The 14,100-nt window shown below is 40.8% G+C and overlaps 1 protein-coding gene and 1 long non-coding RNA gene across 9 annotated transcripts in view; one reads left to right on the top strand and one right to left on the bottom strand.

Moving 5' to 3' along the window:
- Window positions 1-14,100, bottom strand: part of LOC117245898 (uncharacterized) — a 112,952-nt gene that overhangs the window by 9,760 nt on the left and 89,092 nt on the right. For 4 of the 8 annotated variants that reach the window (XM_078163814.1, XM_078163813.1, XM_078163812.1 and 1 more), the window contains 5 exons: window positions 7,971-8,054; window positions 7,769-7,852; window positions 7,155-7,238; window positions 6,391-6,453; window positions 6,068-6,151 (listed from right to left, as the gene is read on the bottom strand). In XM_078163814.1, the coding sequence (XP_078019940.1) occupies window positions 6,068-6,151; window positions 6,391-6,453; window positions 7,155-7,238; window positions 7,769-7,852; window positions 7,971-8,054 (399 nt within the window). Of the gene's footprint in view, window positions 1-3,162; window positions 5,231-6,067; window positions 6,152-6,390; window positions 6,454-7,154; window positions 7,239-7,768; window positions 7,853-7,970; window positions 8,055-8,317; window positions 8,402-9,679; window positions 9,797-14,100 lie in introns of those variants that run through there. The other 4 variants (XM_078163809.1, XM_078163808.1, XM_078163806.1 and 1 more) reach the window with 4 other exon arrangements.
- LOC144459654 (uncharacterized) lies at window positions 1,687-3,139 on the top strand. Its single transcript, XR_013488495.1, has 3 exons — window positions 1,687-1,919; window positions 2,092-2,337; window positions 2,447-3,139. It is a non-coding gene; the product is annotated as an uncharacterized LOC144459654 (long non-coding RNA).

The following is a 14,100-nucleotide window of genomic DNA, read 5'->3' as shown; positions in this document are numbered from 1 at the left end:
TAGTGCAGACAAATATAAAGTCGTTCCTGGGCAAGTTTTGTGGTTGTGGAGACTTGGCTAACTTTACCTAGCAATGTCCCACTGGAATTAATAAAGTCCACTCTGTTAAAATCTTTATCCCTTACAGCCCTACACCTGTGACAGCACCTTCACTGGCAGCGCACTTTATCACTACTGATATCATGACGATGTGCCCATGTTATGCAGTTGAATTTCACTTTCATCATTTACAATATTATGTAAATATGGTACAAGTAAAATGCTAAATACGTTCACTTTTCTTGCAGACACGGCAACAACTTTTGTCGTATCCTTCAAGTGCTTTCCTTGATACAAAGTCCAACAACTCCTGTAAAGATTATCGAGAAACTGATTTGACTGTTTGGTGTCAAAACCACCACCGCCAGTTTCAAAAACGGCCTGTTACCAAGTATCACTACAGACCCGTGTCATTGACAGTAAAGTGACACTGTGATTTACAATATAAGTTGACTGAAACGTGTAAAATAGGTAAAAATACATTAAGAAGACGACGTACCTGCTACATGGTGCGTTGTTCTTTCAGACTGCCCAGCCTAAGTCTGTAAATCATTGACAGGGTGTTGCCTTGGCTCACCTCTTTATCTTCAGAGTGCTGCATTAGATTTAGTTTGTATCACAAATGATGTAGTAACAGCTCACTCATCCCCCCTAAACTTCCTTGAACCACATTGTTGAAATACTTGAATTAGAATATGTACATATGGCTCACAGCATATACGTGAATAAGTAAAACTTTAAACACAGCATGGTGATTGGCTCTTCTTTCCTACGCTTAGTTTCACTTTGAGTATATGTGTGAACAGGAGAACTTTGAGACTGTTGCCATGGTAACCAATCCTTAGTATATTACAGCTGCAACCAGCATTATACATGGACATACTTAATCTGTGAGTGAAAGGTGTGCATCATGTTTATAGCATTTATATCATGTTATGTTTGAGCTCTTGCTGACATCCCAGAGTTCATAGCTGCATCCCAGAACATCAGCAGCAGACACAGGAGGAAACCTAGCATGTAATATAAAGACAGGAAAGGCCACCAACAAAGCTGCAATATGTGACAACGTGAGATGAGAACTACTCACTGACCCATGCTATTGTATTTGTCCACAAGGAAGCGCTCAAGGATTTCTTCGAAGGCCCCAATGCTGAGGACTTGAACAGAAGGTGTGGGTGAGCTGTAAGCACAGGAAGAGGAAGTTGTTGCCTACATGCTTAAGCTGTGTTTCAGTGATGCTCTGACAGTCAGCAGCAAGACACCATGGAGGTCACAGCTCTCTGCTTCAGACTGTGTGAGTACCAACACTCAGGTTTTACTTCCTGTGTATCAAACCATCTCAGTCTGATATTTCACTGTGCTTCTTTGTTCATCCAGTGATGCTTGGAGTCACTCTGCTGAACACTTACACTCAGAGAAGTGGTGAGTGACAAATTGAAAATCCTAAAGATCCTCTTCAACATTTTGTTTCTTAGTTTTTTTCTTTTTGGTATCATTCCTTCATTTAAACAACCCTTTAATCTGACTCTATCCTTATGATGTACTTTATGTTCCGACAGTTCTGAACAATTTCGTATTTTGTGCAAAGATAAGTTTAATGAATTCATGTCCTTGATGTGAAACTAAAGCAAAATGTATCATGCAAAATGTTCCCAGTGTAATCTGTCAGGTGCGGACACAGACTGTACAATGAACGTCATATTTTTGTAGATTATAAAGTTGAGCTGATACTGAGCAACAGGATCTAGTTTGTGATATTAAGAGGACGCCAACAGTGTCCTCCTGCACCATTGGTGAAATCTATAAAGGAGACAGTGGAGAATACTGGTGTGAGAATGACGGAGGAGAGAGGAGCAACACGGTCAACATCTCTGTCACTGGTATGTTTAAATGTGTATAAAAAGTCATGTTTCCAATCCATGAGATTAGCTTCTGATGAGAGAAAGCTAAAAGAAGAGATGATGACACTTTCACTGTTTAACTCCCACAAAGTCAGCAAACAGCTGCATCTCAGATAATTTCAGGGTAAGATATACAACCTTTGTTTCCTAGATGGTCCAGTGATCCTGGAGAGTCCTGTCCTCCCTGTGGACGAGGGTAACGATGCCACTCTGAGCTGTAACAGAAAGACAACTACCCCAAACCTGACAGCTGGTTTCTACAAAGATGGCGTCTTCATCAGGAGCAGCTCTACAGGAGAGATGACCATCCACAGTGTTTCCAAGTCTGATGAAGGACTCTACAAGTGTCACATCTCTGGAGCTGGAGAATCACCAGAGAGCTGGATGGCTGTCAGAGGTGAGACTATGACACTGTTTAAAATGTCAGAGTGTCAGTGTTCAACTTGTGCTCCAGCAGCTCTCAGAGACAACCTGTCACATACTGTTACATGCTTTTGTCTCTGCAGCTCATCACAGAGACATGTGTCCCTGTTCAGACCTCTTCATACATGTCGTCCTCGTCTTAAGGACGGTGTTCACCATAGTGATGGTGCCTCTGCTGCTGCTGCTGGTGGGACTGCTGCACTGTGGGAAACTCAGAGTTACAGTTGCACAAACATAACTGATACTCATGTATAAATGTAACATGTCAAGATAATGAAGCACAGAGCGTCCCATCATGCTCACGGTCTGAGGAATCTGGCAGGTCATCAGGATGTTGTTCACCTTTAATCTTCACTTGTTTAGTTTTTGTATAAGTTGTGTGTGACTGTGAGGTATCAAAGCTCTCTGTGTCACATGTTCATACCTGCAGTGACTGTTGGACTTTCTCAGAAACAGAAAAGGTTAAACCACAGAGGCACTGATGCATCAACTATTTTTAAAAGGCGAGCTCTCTGTTTTTAAAGTATATGTTGTTCTGTGTGTAGTTTTAGACTCGACAGCTGCTGGTGATAATTTGAGCCTCTCAGACACAAACCACATGAGACAATACATGTGATGTGTGTAGAGAGGCGTTCAGGAGGCTCTGCTGAAACAACAATAGTTTGTACAGGTTGATACCTTAAAAGTTAACTTGTGTCTTGAGGAATATTTTCTTAATCAGTATTCCAAGCAGCCTGATACTTGTTTTTATCTTTATTAAAAATGAACAGATTATATCACAGAGCTGTAAACCAACGAATGATTGTTAGAATACTTTAATTCAACCATATTTTGAAGCACAGCAAATGGTTCAAAAAGTCAAGGAACGTACAGGCAGCATTTCAAAGGATTGTGTAAATGCAGAACTGTATCTTTATTTTTTTTTTTCTTCATTAGTTCTAAAGGTTAAGAACAAATACTGTAAACGTTAGCACCGACTTATGACAGTTAATCTCTCTATGACACACACACAGAACAAGGACATAGATTGACCACGTCAGTGAGTAGAAAAACGTGGGACAGACAGAATGACTGACTGACAGAATGACACACTGACAGATTCCGTGATTATGTACAGCATACCATACCATGACTTAGTCATACCAAACATTAGAAAACACCAACATTGGTCCACAGGGGGAGCCACAGTGATCGGTCGCATTTTAGCCATTTTGAAGCATTTTTCTGTTGTTATAGCGCCACCCAGTTGCCAATTAGAGTTAAATTTCTCCAGTCACCTTGAGGCGTCCTGTTCTACATATCTACCAAGTTTAGTAAAAATCCATATGGCGGTTAGGCCTAGATAAGAAATGAGCTCTCTAGCGCCCCCATTTTGTTTGATGGGGTCAATAGTGGAGGGGTCCCCTCAGATTATGTGTGGTCATATGCCTACAAAGTTGTGTGGTGAACAAACATTTCCTGAGATCTGATCAGTAAAAACATGACAACAGTGAAACGACCTCATCAAAGTGACATCTGTGTTAGATCAGTGTAAGGTTTGATAACTGAAGAGGAGTTAATGGATGAAGAAATGTGGTGCTCTACATTGATTCAAAACAACTCAGGGAGTTTATATACAACATGAATGGTGTGTTCACACTGAATGTTTCAGGCAGTGAGATTACACACACACACACACACACACAGTCAGTGCAAGGAAGCAAACAGACACAATATTACACTGGGCGACACATGACGTGAAGATGCAGATATCGTGTTGGGTCATTCCCACAAGTTGAAATTCACGTGACGCTGTGTTGCAGAGCCTATCAGCACTGAGATCTAGCTGACACTCTCCTGACATTACAGAGAATCAGTCATGGAGGACAGACAGCGTCACCGTCTGTGAGCACCCAGAGCTCTGCCACTCAACTACAGAGCTGTGTGAGACACAACAAACAGCAGGGCTCAGAGATCAGTCAGAAAAGCTAATGTGCTGCCTCCACAGTATGGAAACATAAAGAAGAGTGCTGCCATCTTGGCTCACGCTGCTTTAGAGCACAGAGCCTCCATGTTTACTGTGTTTACATCCAGCTGTCAGTTTTATTCTACTGCAAACCAAGTTAGCTGTTAGCTGCCACGACCAGTTAGTTAGCTACAACAACCGTTACCACAGCTCAGAGTAAATATTCACAAGTTGCAAAATACAACAATAGACTCCAGCGGCTCCATACATGTGATGAACGTGACACAAAAATTTGCTTTGCATTCAGTGTGAACACGACTAAAGGCAGCCCCGTCAGCAGAGCCACTTCTCTACAGTACACTTTGATATAAATCAGTTCTTTTATGGTCAAATTTTACATTTCAGCATGTATCATTTTAGATCAGTGGTTCCCAACTGGTGGGTCGTGGTCCAGCAGTTTTGAAATAAAGTGAATATCTGGTGCGGAGATTTTATTTTGGAGGGCCATTTCCTGCTGTAGAGTGAGTGAATAATGGACAGCTACCTGACAGAGACAGCCAGCTGGCTTCACAACATGTTCAAACGCAAGAATGACAGTGAATATATTAAACTGTGTGGACTTTGAACCCTGTGGTTGGACCAGTTAGGAACCACTGCTACAGACAATAACTTTCTTTATGCTCATTTCTCAGTGTTAATCAGGATTAGATGTTACTTGTTGTGAGCTGATGATGGAAATCTCCAGCAGTGCAGATGGTGGTGACATGCAGTTGGTCCCATTGTGTGGTTAAAGTCCAATGTGTTGGAAAAAGACAACACATTAAGTTCAGTTGTAAAATCGTGAGTACCAGGATCCAGCACTCTGTGGAGGCTCCATGCTGCTCACTGATCCACGGCCACTCCCAGAATCTCGGGCAGAATCCTGCTGGAAATGATTGGAGTTATTAATATCATTTTGATCTGTTATTAGGTATGATCAAATCTTGAACATATACAGCAACCAACCACTGCACATAGATTTATCGTCTCATCAACTACTCAAGCAACCAAAAATGACTTAATTAATAATTCTGTTTAAACTGGATTCAGTTAAACACCAGTTATTGTTGGCAGCTGTCCTTTCTCCCAGAAACAGCCTTTAAGTGTGACCTGATGTCTAAATCTGTCATGAAATATACATTTTGATTTGCTGTTCTGTTTCTCTGCATGTTCCAAATTGTAATAACAATCGTAACTGTCCTATAAATGATGTTTGTTCTCAGCTGCTGTATAATGTAGTTGTTCAATGACCTCGAAGGTGTCGAGTGTAAATTTTCTTCTTTATTTTTTATCTTTAACACATAAATTAGTATTTTGTTTTCTCAAATTAATTATGGGGAGAATGCTGGGGACTGGAGACCAGCTACAATACAGGGTTAACATTAAGAATTAATGGTTTTGGGGAGCATGAATGGTCAGTTTCATGATGTAAATATTGTTCACTGGAATAATTCCAGCTCACATTCAGTCAGATATTGTATTTATGGATTCTGACATTATTTAGCAACATTTTAAAAACAATTGTGATGTTTAATTAACAACGTATTGATTGATAACAGGCTGCTATCAATCAATATGTTGTTCATTGAATGTCAAAATTAGCAACAGTCAGACAAACTGCTGCTCAGTCACATCAGACAGTGTTTTAATATCTGATCAATATCTTAATATCTGAAGAACAAAGAGCAGCTGTGACACATTTAAAGATGGAAAGATCAACCTGTGTGTCCTTCATCTTTATGTCCTGCTTCAAGGCCTTCACCTTCTCCTCAAACTCCTTCCTGCTCTTCTTCTCCTCCTGGAGCTGAGAGGGAGGAGAGAGATGAGGAGAAACATTGTATTAGATGAGGAACATTTACACATCACTACTGACTCAGCAGAATATAAAGAGAGAAATGTGTTTTTCCTCTGAACAGGTCAGGAAGTAGTTGTTGTCAGCAGCAGGTTGCTTGAATCACACACATCACACATTATCACACTGATCACAGCTGATACCAACCACAGCGTGTGTGTGTGTGTGTGTGTGTGGGTGTGTGTGTGTACCTCTGTCTGCAGCTTCCTCCACTCTGAGGTCTTTGTATCCAGTTGACGTTTGGTCTCTGCCTCCTGTCAGACAGACAGACAGACAGACAGACAGACACACAGACAGACAGACAGATGTTGATGTCAGAGCAGGAAGTGTAGTGACAGTGTGACAGAGAAGCTGAACACATCTGGACTGTTGAACCTTCACACTGTGTTCAACATGTTTCTAACCTTTGTGTTCTCTTTAAAACTGACTCACCTCATTCTCATTATTAGCTCTCTGTTAACACACACTGAGCATATTTTTTTTTTATAAAGCTAATGAATTATTTTGTTTGTTTGTTTTAGAGCCTCACTGACTGATACATGCTGCAATCTGAAATACATTATTAAACCAGACTGTTTATAAATCAGTCATTTACATGTTCATCTGTTGTGTTTATGGTCAGAGTTAAATATTTTATTCATGGAGAAAATGAAATTTCTCTTTTCAGGCAAATATTTAATTTCTCACCTTTTCTTGCACTTTAAATCACAGCTTGGTGACAACAAGGAAATAAAGGAATTTAATTTATGTCATATGATAATAATAATAATAATAATAATAATGTTTAAAACCAACTCAATTTAACAATGTGGTCAGTAACAGTGAGAAGAACAAAGAGCAGCTGTGAGACACTTAAAGATGGAAACAGATCAGTGTGATGAGGAGAAGATACAGAGAGAAAGAGTTGAGCAGACATGTCAGTCAGATTCACAAAGTTAATAATAATCATATTAACCTCTCTTCTCTTAGTCTCCAGCTGATTCTTCAGGGTCTGCACTTCACTCTGAGCTCTGTCCTTTAACTGTGTCTGCACCTGGAGCTGTTTGATGGTTTGGGAGTGAAGAGAGACATGGAGGAAAATAAGATAGGAGACATGCTGTTTATTAGCCATGGTAGTGATTATACAGCACAATCATATGTACCAAACTGAACTCTAACTAAAAGCTCTGATTCATTCAGTATGTCAGATTTTTAAACCACCATTAATGGAGCATCTATGTTGTATATTTCTGTTGTTGTAGTTTGTTTCATATCTTTAATAATCAAACATTTATTGAACAGCTTGTCAGTGAGCAGAAAAGGTCCATTTTTTCAAATGTTTTCAGAGGAAACAAACAATTAGACGTCTGGAAACAAATCAGTGTGTTGATGAGAAGACATACAAAGAAAGAAATGACAGGTAATTACATTCATACTGATTAAATTAAAACTGTCTTCTTCTCCTCCTGGAGCTGAGAGGGAGGAGAGAGATGAGGAGAAACATTGTATTAGATGAGGAACATTTACACATCACTACTGACTCAGCAGAATATAAAGAGAGAAATGTGACAGGAAGGTGAAAAGATCAACCTGTGTGTCCTTCATCTTTATGTCCTGCTTCAAGGTCATCACTTCTATCTCCAAGTTTGTATTTGTCTTCTTCTCCTCCTGGAGCTGAGAGGGAGGAGAGAGATGAGGAGAAACATTGTATTAGATGAGGAGCATTTACACATCACTACTGACTCGGCAGAATATAAAGAGAGAAATGTGACAGGAAGGTGAAAAGATCAACCTGTGTGTCCTTCATCTTTATGTCCTGCTTCAAGGTCGTCACTTCTTTCTCCAAGTTTATATTCTTCATCTTCTCCTCCAGGAGCTGAGAGGGAGGAGAGAGATGAAGAGAAACATTGTATTAGATGAGGAACATTTACACATCACTACTGACTCAGCAGAATATAAAGAGAGAAATGTGTTTTTCCTCTGAACAGGTCAGGAAGTAGTTGTTGTCAGCAGCAGGTTGGTTGAATCACACACATCACACATTATCACACTGATCACAGCTGATACCAACCACAGCACACTGAACACAACACTGACAGAGAGGACTGTGTGTGTGTGTGTGTGTGTGTGTGTGTGTACCTGTCTCTTCAGGTCCGTCCACTCAGAGGTCTTTGTATCCAGCAGACGTTTGGTCACAGCCTCCTTGTTCTGAGACGTCTCCAGCTGACAGACAGACAGACAGACAGACAGAGAGACGTGAGAGGTGTGTGTGTGTGTGTGTGTGTGTACCTCTGTCTGCAGCTTCCTATTGTGATGGCCTCGGCCATGTTGTGTTTTGCTGGCCTCTCTGTGCTCCTCCCTTCCCAGGTTCACCCTGCCTGTCTCCCTCCCATCTCGTCAGGGGATTCACCTCACCTGTGGCCTTGTCTATAAAGGCATGGCCATTCCAAGATGGCTCTCTCTCTCCTTCCTGGATGGCTGGGGCCTCCAGGCAACCCCAGCGTTGTTTGGTTTGGTTTGGGTTGTGTTACGTTGGCTCTTTTGGTTCCTTATGATTACACACATACACCTCATACATCCAACACCTCTCACCACACCACTGATTACTGATCTGCACTTAAATCTTATTCTTTAAATAAATTTTTGGTTAATCTAACTGGTTGCTGTGTGGTTCTCCTCTTCTGTTGTGCTCTTAAACGAGCTGGGCATAACACTACACTCTGAGGTCTTTGTATCTTGTAGATGTCTCCAGCTGACAGACAGACAGCCCCCACACACACAAACACACACAGACGGACGGACAGACGGACAGACTGGACAGACAGATGTTGATGTCAGAGCAGGAAGTGTAGTGACAGTGTGACAGAGAAGCTGAACACATCTGGACTGTTGAACCTTCACACTGTGTTCAACATGTTTCTAACCTTTGTGTTCCCTTTAAAACTGACTCACCTCATTCTCATTATTAGCTCTCTGTTATCACACACTGAGCATCATCTGCTGAAGGAGTCAATTAACCAGCTCTTCCTACTAATTAAACACCACTACACACATGTATTAGGAGACTCATTTACTTTAAAGGTTTCCAAATCAGGTATAAGATTTGTTTATATTTATCTATTCATTATTTAGCTATTAGAAAAAAAGATTTGGAGAAAATGTCACTGATGAGTTTATGCAGAAACTTTGAAGAGATGATAAACCAGGCTGTTAAAAATTGACCATTTACATGAAGTTAAGATCTGTTGTGTTGATGGTGAAAGTTAACACTTGTATTAACGTAGCAGTGGTGATGATGAAGTTTAATTTCTGTCATATGATAATAATGGATCAAACCAACTCATATGAATAACAGGCTGATAAATCAGTGAGAAGAACAAAGTGAAGCTGCGAGACACTTAAAGATGGAAACAGATCAGTGTGATGAGGAGAAGATACAGAGAGAAAGAGTTGAGCAGACATGTCAGTCAGATTCACAAAGTTAATAATAATCATATTAACCTCTCTTATTTTGGTCTCCAGCTGATTCTTCAGGGTCTGCACTTCACTCTGAGCTCTGTCCTTTAACTGTGTCTGCACCTGGAGCTGTTTGATGGTTTCAGCCTGGTTTCCCTCAAACTGTGAGTGAAGAGAGACATGGAGGAAGACTAGATGAGAGACATGGAGGAAGACTAGATGAGAGACATGGAGGAAGACTAGAAGAGAGACATGGAGGAAGACTAGATGAGAGACATGGAGGAAGACTAGAAGAGAGACATGGAGGAAGACTAGATGAGAGACATGGAGGAAGACTAGATGAGAGACATGGAGGAAGACTAGATGAGAGACATGGAGGAAGACTAGAAGAGAGACATGGAGGAAGACTAGATGAGAGACATGGAGGAAGACTAGAAGAGAGACATGGAGGAAGACTAGATGAGAGACATGGAGGAAGACTAGATGAGAGACATGGAGGAAGACTAGATGAGAGACATGGAGGAAGACTAGATGAGAGACATGCTCTGTTTTTAACCATAGGAGTGATTATACAACATAGTCATACATATGGTAATGTGGTTTGTGGAGCATGTTTGTGTTGTGGTCATTGTGCTCTCAGTCTGGACTCTACTGACTATAATGTGAATGAAGAACAACATACAGGACCTAAATAAAATAAACAATTTGAGGCTTTGACAGGAATCAATAATACAGCCAAAACATGAGAAGAGAAAAACACATTGTGAAAATGTTTTCAGGGGAAGAAACAGGTGGATGGCTGGAAACAAATCAGTGTGTTGATGGAAGATACGCAAAGTTATACAAATTCATTCACAAATGACTGAAGGTTATTATTTGTGTTTGATGTGATTTCTTTGTACGTTAATCAGGATGATGTCAAGTAAGAAAAATGGGACAATTAGATAAGAAGATGAACCTCTCCTGGTGTGTTCATCCTGTATAACATATCTGTCTACTTTGGGCTGTTATCCCTTTAGTTACTTCTTATCTATTAAAATTTTTAATTTATCAAGCATTTCCTCAATTTGATTAGTGTGTGCATGTGAGTGTGAGTGTGAGTGTGAGTGTACACACAGACATGCAACATGAAACACCAGCACACAGCTAAGCATTACATACAGAGCAGCAATAAAGAGTAAACCTAGATAAAACACATTAGCCATCATGTGGTTCTTAACACAGTGTTAACAGATGCAGTTACATGTTCGCAGTATGGTCTCGTGCACTAACACACAAGCCATGCAACACACAGTTAGCCATGCTGATAGGAAAACATATTTCATACATACCCATGCAGAGTCGGTTGCCTGGCAACGGGCAGAGGACATAAAGCAAGTTAGCAGCATGTTAGCAGCCAGATATATCAACAACAGTGTTTAGATGAGCGTCTTGAGTCTTGGTGTGAAGCTGTGAGAGGTGAGACAGTTTCTTATCTCAGATGGGACAGTGTTTGATAGTTTAGAAGCTCTGACAGAAAAGTATGATTGGCTGAAGGAGGTGGACCTGTAAGTGACTACAGTCCCCTCTCAGTGCAGACCTGATGGATCTGCTGTTTGGGTTTGTCTGTTCAATCAAGGTGCTGAGTCCAGGACGAGCCTCGCCATTTTGTAAAAACATACCTCTTTAATTTTAATTTTCCTGCTCTTGTTTTTTCTCCCTCCACTGAAAGTGTCCTGTTTGTTAACTCACATGTTTGCTCTTCTTTTCCTCTTCTCCCTTCAAAGGCTTCATTTCTTCTCCAGAGGGATTCTCCCTTCCTCCTGTATCACGTTCATCTGAGGGGCTTCTCTTGGTCTCTGTGTCAAACAAAGGCAGCAGAGTTAAACTGTTAAACACATTAAAGTGCATTTTATAATGTATCACAGCACAGAGACATTTCAGTCTAAACTCAGCTAAGACACGTGACGGTTTCATTGATTGGATATAAAGTAAACAACAAATAAATGTCATTTACACGATGGTACAGTTCATATCACTATCTCCAACCTGTAAAAATAACTTGACTCTAATGAATCTGTGACTTACTGGTTCTGTTGTTCCTCAGTTTACACACAAAAAAGACAAGTAACAGAATGAACATGATGGAAACAGCTGCCAAACTAACAGCCAAACCAGTGATGGTGGAAGAAGAACTGGACTGGACCTTAAAGAAATCATCTGAAATGATAAAACAAAAATAAGATGACATCTATATAGAGCTGGAGCTATTTGAAACTGAAACAGTGACCACATGATAAAAATGTACATTGTTTACCTGACATAGAGATGTGTGTCTCTGTGGTCTGGTTGATGTTCCTCTGTTGGACTCTACAGGTGAAGCTGTTGCTGTGTCTCTTCTCCACAGTCACTCTGCTGCTGACAGTATAGAGGTCATCAGGACCTCTGACTGTCTCTGTAGGTCCAGCAGAGAGGAGCTTTCCCTCACCGTCCAGCCACAACACCTCAGGCTCTGGATACCAGCCTGCAGACTCACACTGTAACACCACTCCCCCCTTGTCTCTGTCGATCCCTGCTAAACTGATGACAGGTGAGGACGCAGCACCTGATGATGAGTAAAAGGGAAACAGTTAAACAGCTGTCAGTAACACAATCACTACATTACTGATAACAAAGATGCACAAATGTAAAATCCATGTCGTGGTATCTTTTGGCGAGGCCTCTAAACCCAGAATATATTGGAGCTGGATATTAAAATAATGATTGTTTCCAGCTGCCACATTTATCGTCACCCAAACATTCGTTTGCTGTGTTCGGTAGTGATGGCCAAATGAGGCCTCATGAACCACTGTCTTTATTCTCTGAAGCCACTGGATGGCGCTGTCTGTTCAACAAAGGTTTGAAAGCACATTTCATTGTCATTCCTTCAGCCTTTATCTTCAAACCAAGAGCGTGGAGGTGGAGTTAGAAAATAAAGAAAATGGTTCACGAGGCTTCATTTAACCATCACTAGTGTTCAGCGAGATAAGAACATTTTATGAATCATGAACCCTGGCGTAAGATGAATTCTGCGCTCGGATCTGTGCTGGTTTGTACGTCCCATGGATAAATGAGGGCCAATGTGTCTGTTAAACTCTTTTGGGTATTATTTACATTAACCAGCTGAGAAAAAATGTTTTTCCAATGGCATCTGTGAGCTGTTCTTAAAAATGTTAAATGTTTAGATGTTAAATTCTGGGATGTTTGATGACCATGGTTGTGCTCTTCATCTCTCAGCACCAGTGGCTGAAAGCTCTGTTGATCCCACTACAATTCCTCTTTGGATGCACAGACTACACTGTAGATACTGAATGTGTCCACTTACCAACAACAAGCTCAACAAAAGAGTCTATATTCAGTTTTGGAATGAAGCATCTGTATCTTCCTGCATCAGAAGGTCTCACATCAGAGAGTTTCAGTGAAATGTTTCCTCTCTTCAGTTCATCACTGAACAGAGACGTTCTTCCTTTGTAGGATGGATCTTTACTATGTAAATAGTCCTGACCAGCTCGCCACACAAGGACAAATATAGAATTCAGGTCAGATCTCGTCCAATCCAACGTCATGGCAGCAACGTCCACTGCAGGTTCCAGATGACATGGTAAGATGATGTCATCACCAACCGTTGCCACTATTGGCTGAGATGAACCCATCAACGGAGACTGACCTGGAGAGAAATAGATGTGTTTATTCATTCCTGCAGTAAGAACTACTTAAATCTGCTCAGCTCAACAAGAGCTTGTACACCATGACGCTGTGCTAATAGAGGCAGACCATGTAGAGCCGACACTGAAATACCTGCAATGTCACAATTAATCAAGTTTTTGTTTGTGAGCTACACCATCAGCACCGTCATGAGGTGGACATTTTAGTTTAGATTCATGATAAAGTACCTGCAGAACCAATGGCATTGCTTATTATAAACATGCTAACATGCTAAACTAAGATTCTGACCATTGTAATCATATCTGCAAAACATCAACGCATTGGCATAGTCATCGTTAGCATGTTGTCATATTGACATTATCAGTTAGCTCAAAGCTGTTCTTTACCCAAGGACAGCCTCATGCTGCTTCCAAGATGACAAATATATGGAATTAGAAAAGTTTAATCTGTGTAGTCATCTAAACAAACATGTCTCCTAAAAACCATATATTCACCGGTAGCATCTAAAGCATGATTAACGTGTTGATGATTTTGTTTTGGCAACTCCAACCACATGGTTAAGGGAAAGATTGTCTTCATGGATGGATGGATGGATGGATGGATGGATGGGTGGGTGGATGGAACTGATCCCAAATTGTGAATTTTCTACATGACAGCAGCAGGTCATCAGGACATTGCTCCCAGCCCATTCTCATTCCAAAGTCTGTAATTTCAATGTCATACACCAACACCAAAAGCTAGTGGTGGTATGATACGTCGCAGGGTGGCATCAGTTTACAATG

Source organism: Epinephelus lanceolatus, chromosome 22, assembly GCF_041903045.1.
Source record: "Epinephelus lanceolatus isolate andai-2023 chromosome 22, ASM4190304v1, whole genome shotgun sequence".
NCBI classification, from domain to species: domain Eukaryota; kingdom Metazoa; phylum Chordata; class Actinopteri; order Perciformes; family Serranidae; genus Epinephelus; species Epinephelus lanceolatus.
Note: the sequence above shows the minus strand (reverse complement) of the source record. Positions and strands in the feature narration are given on the sequence as shown.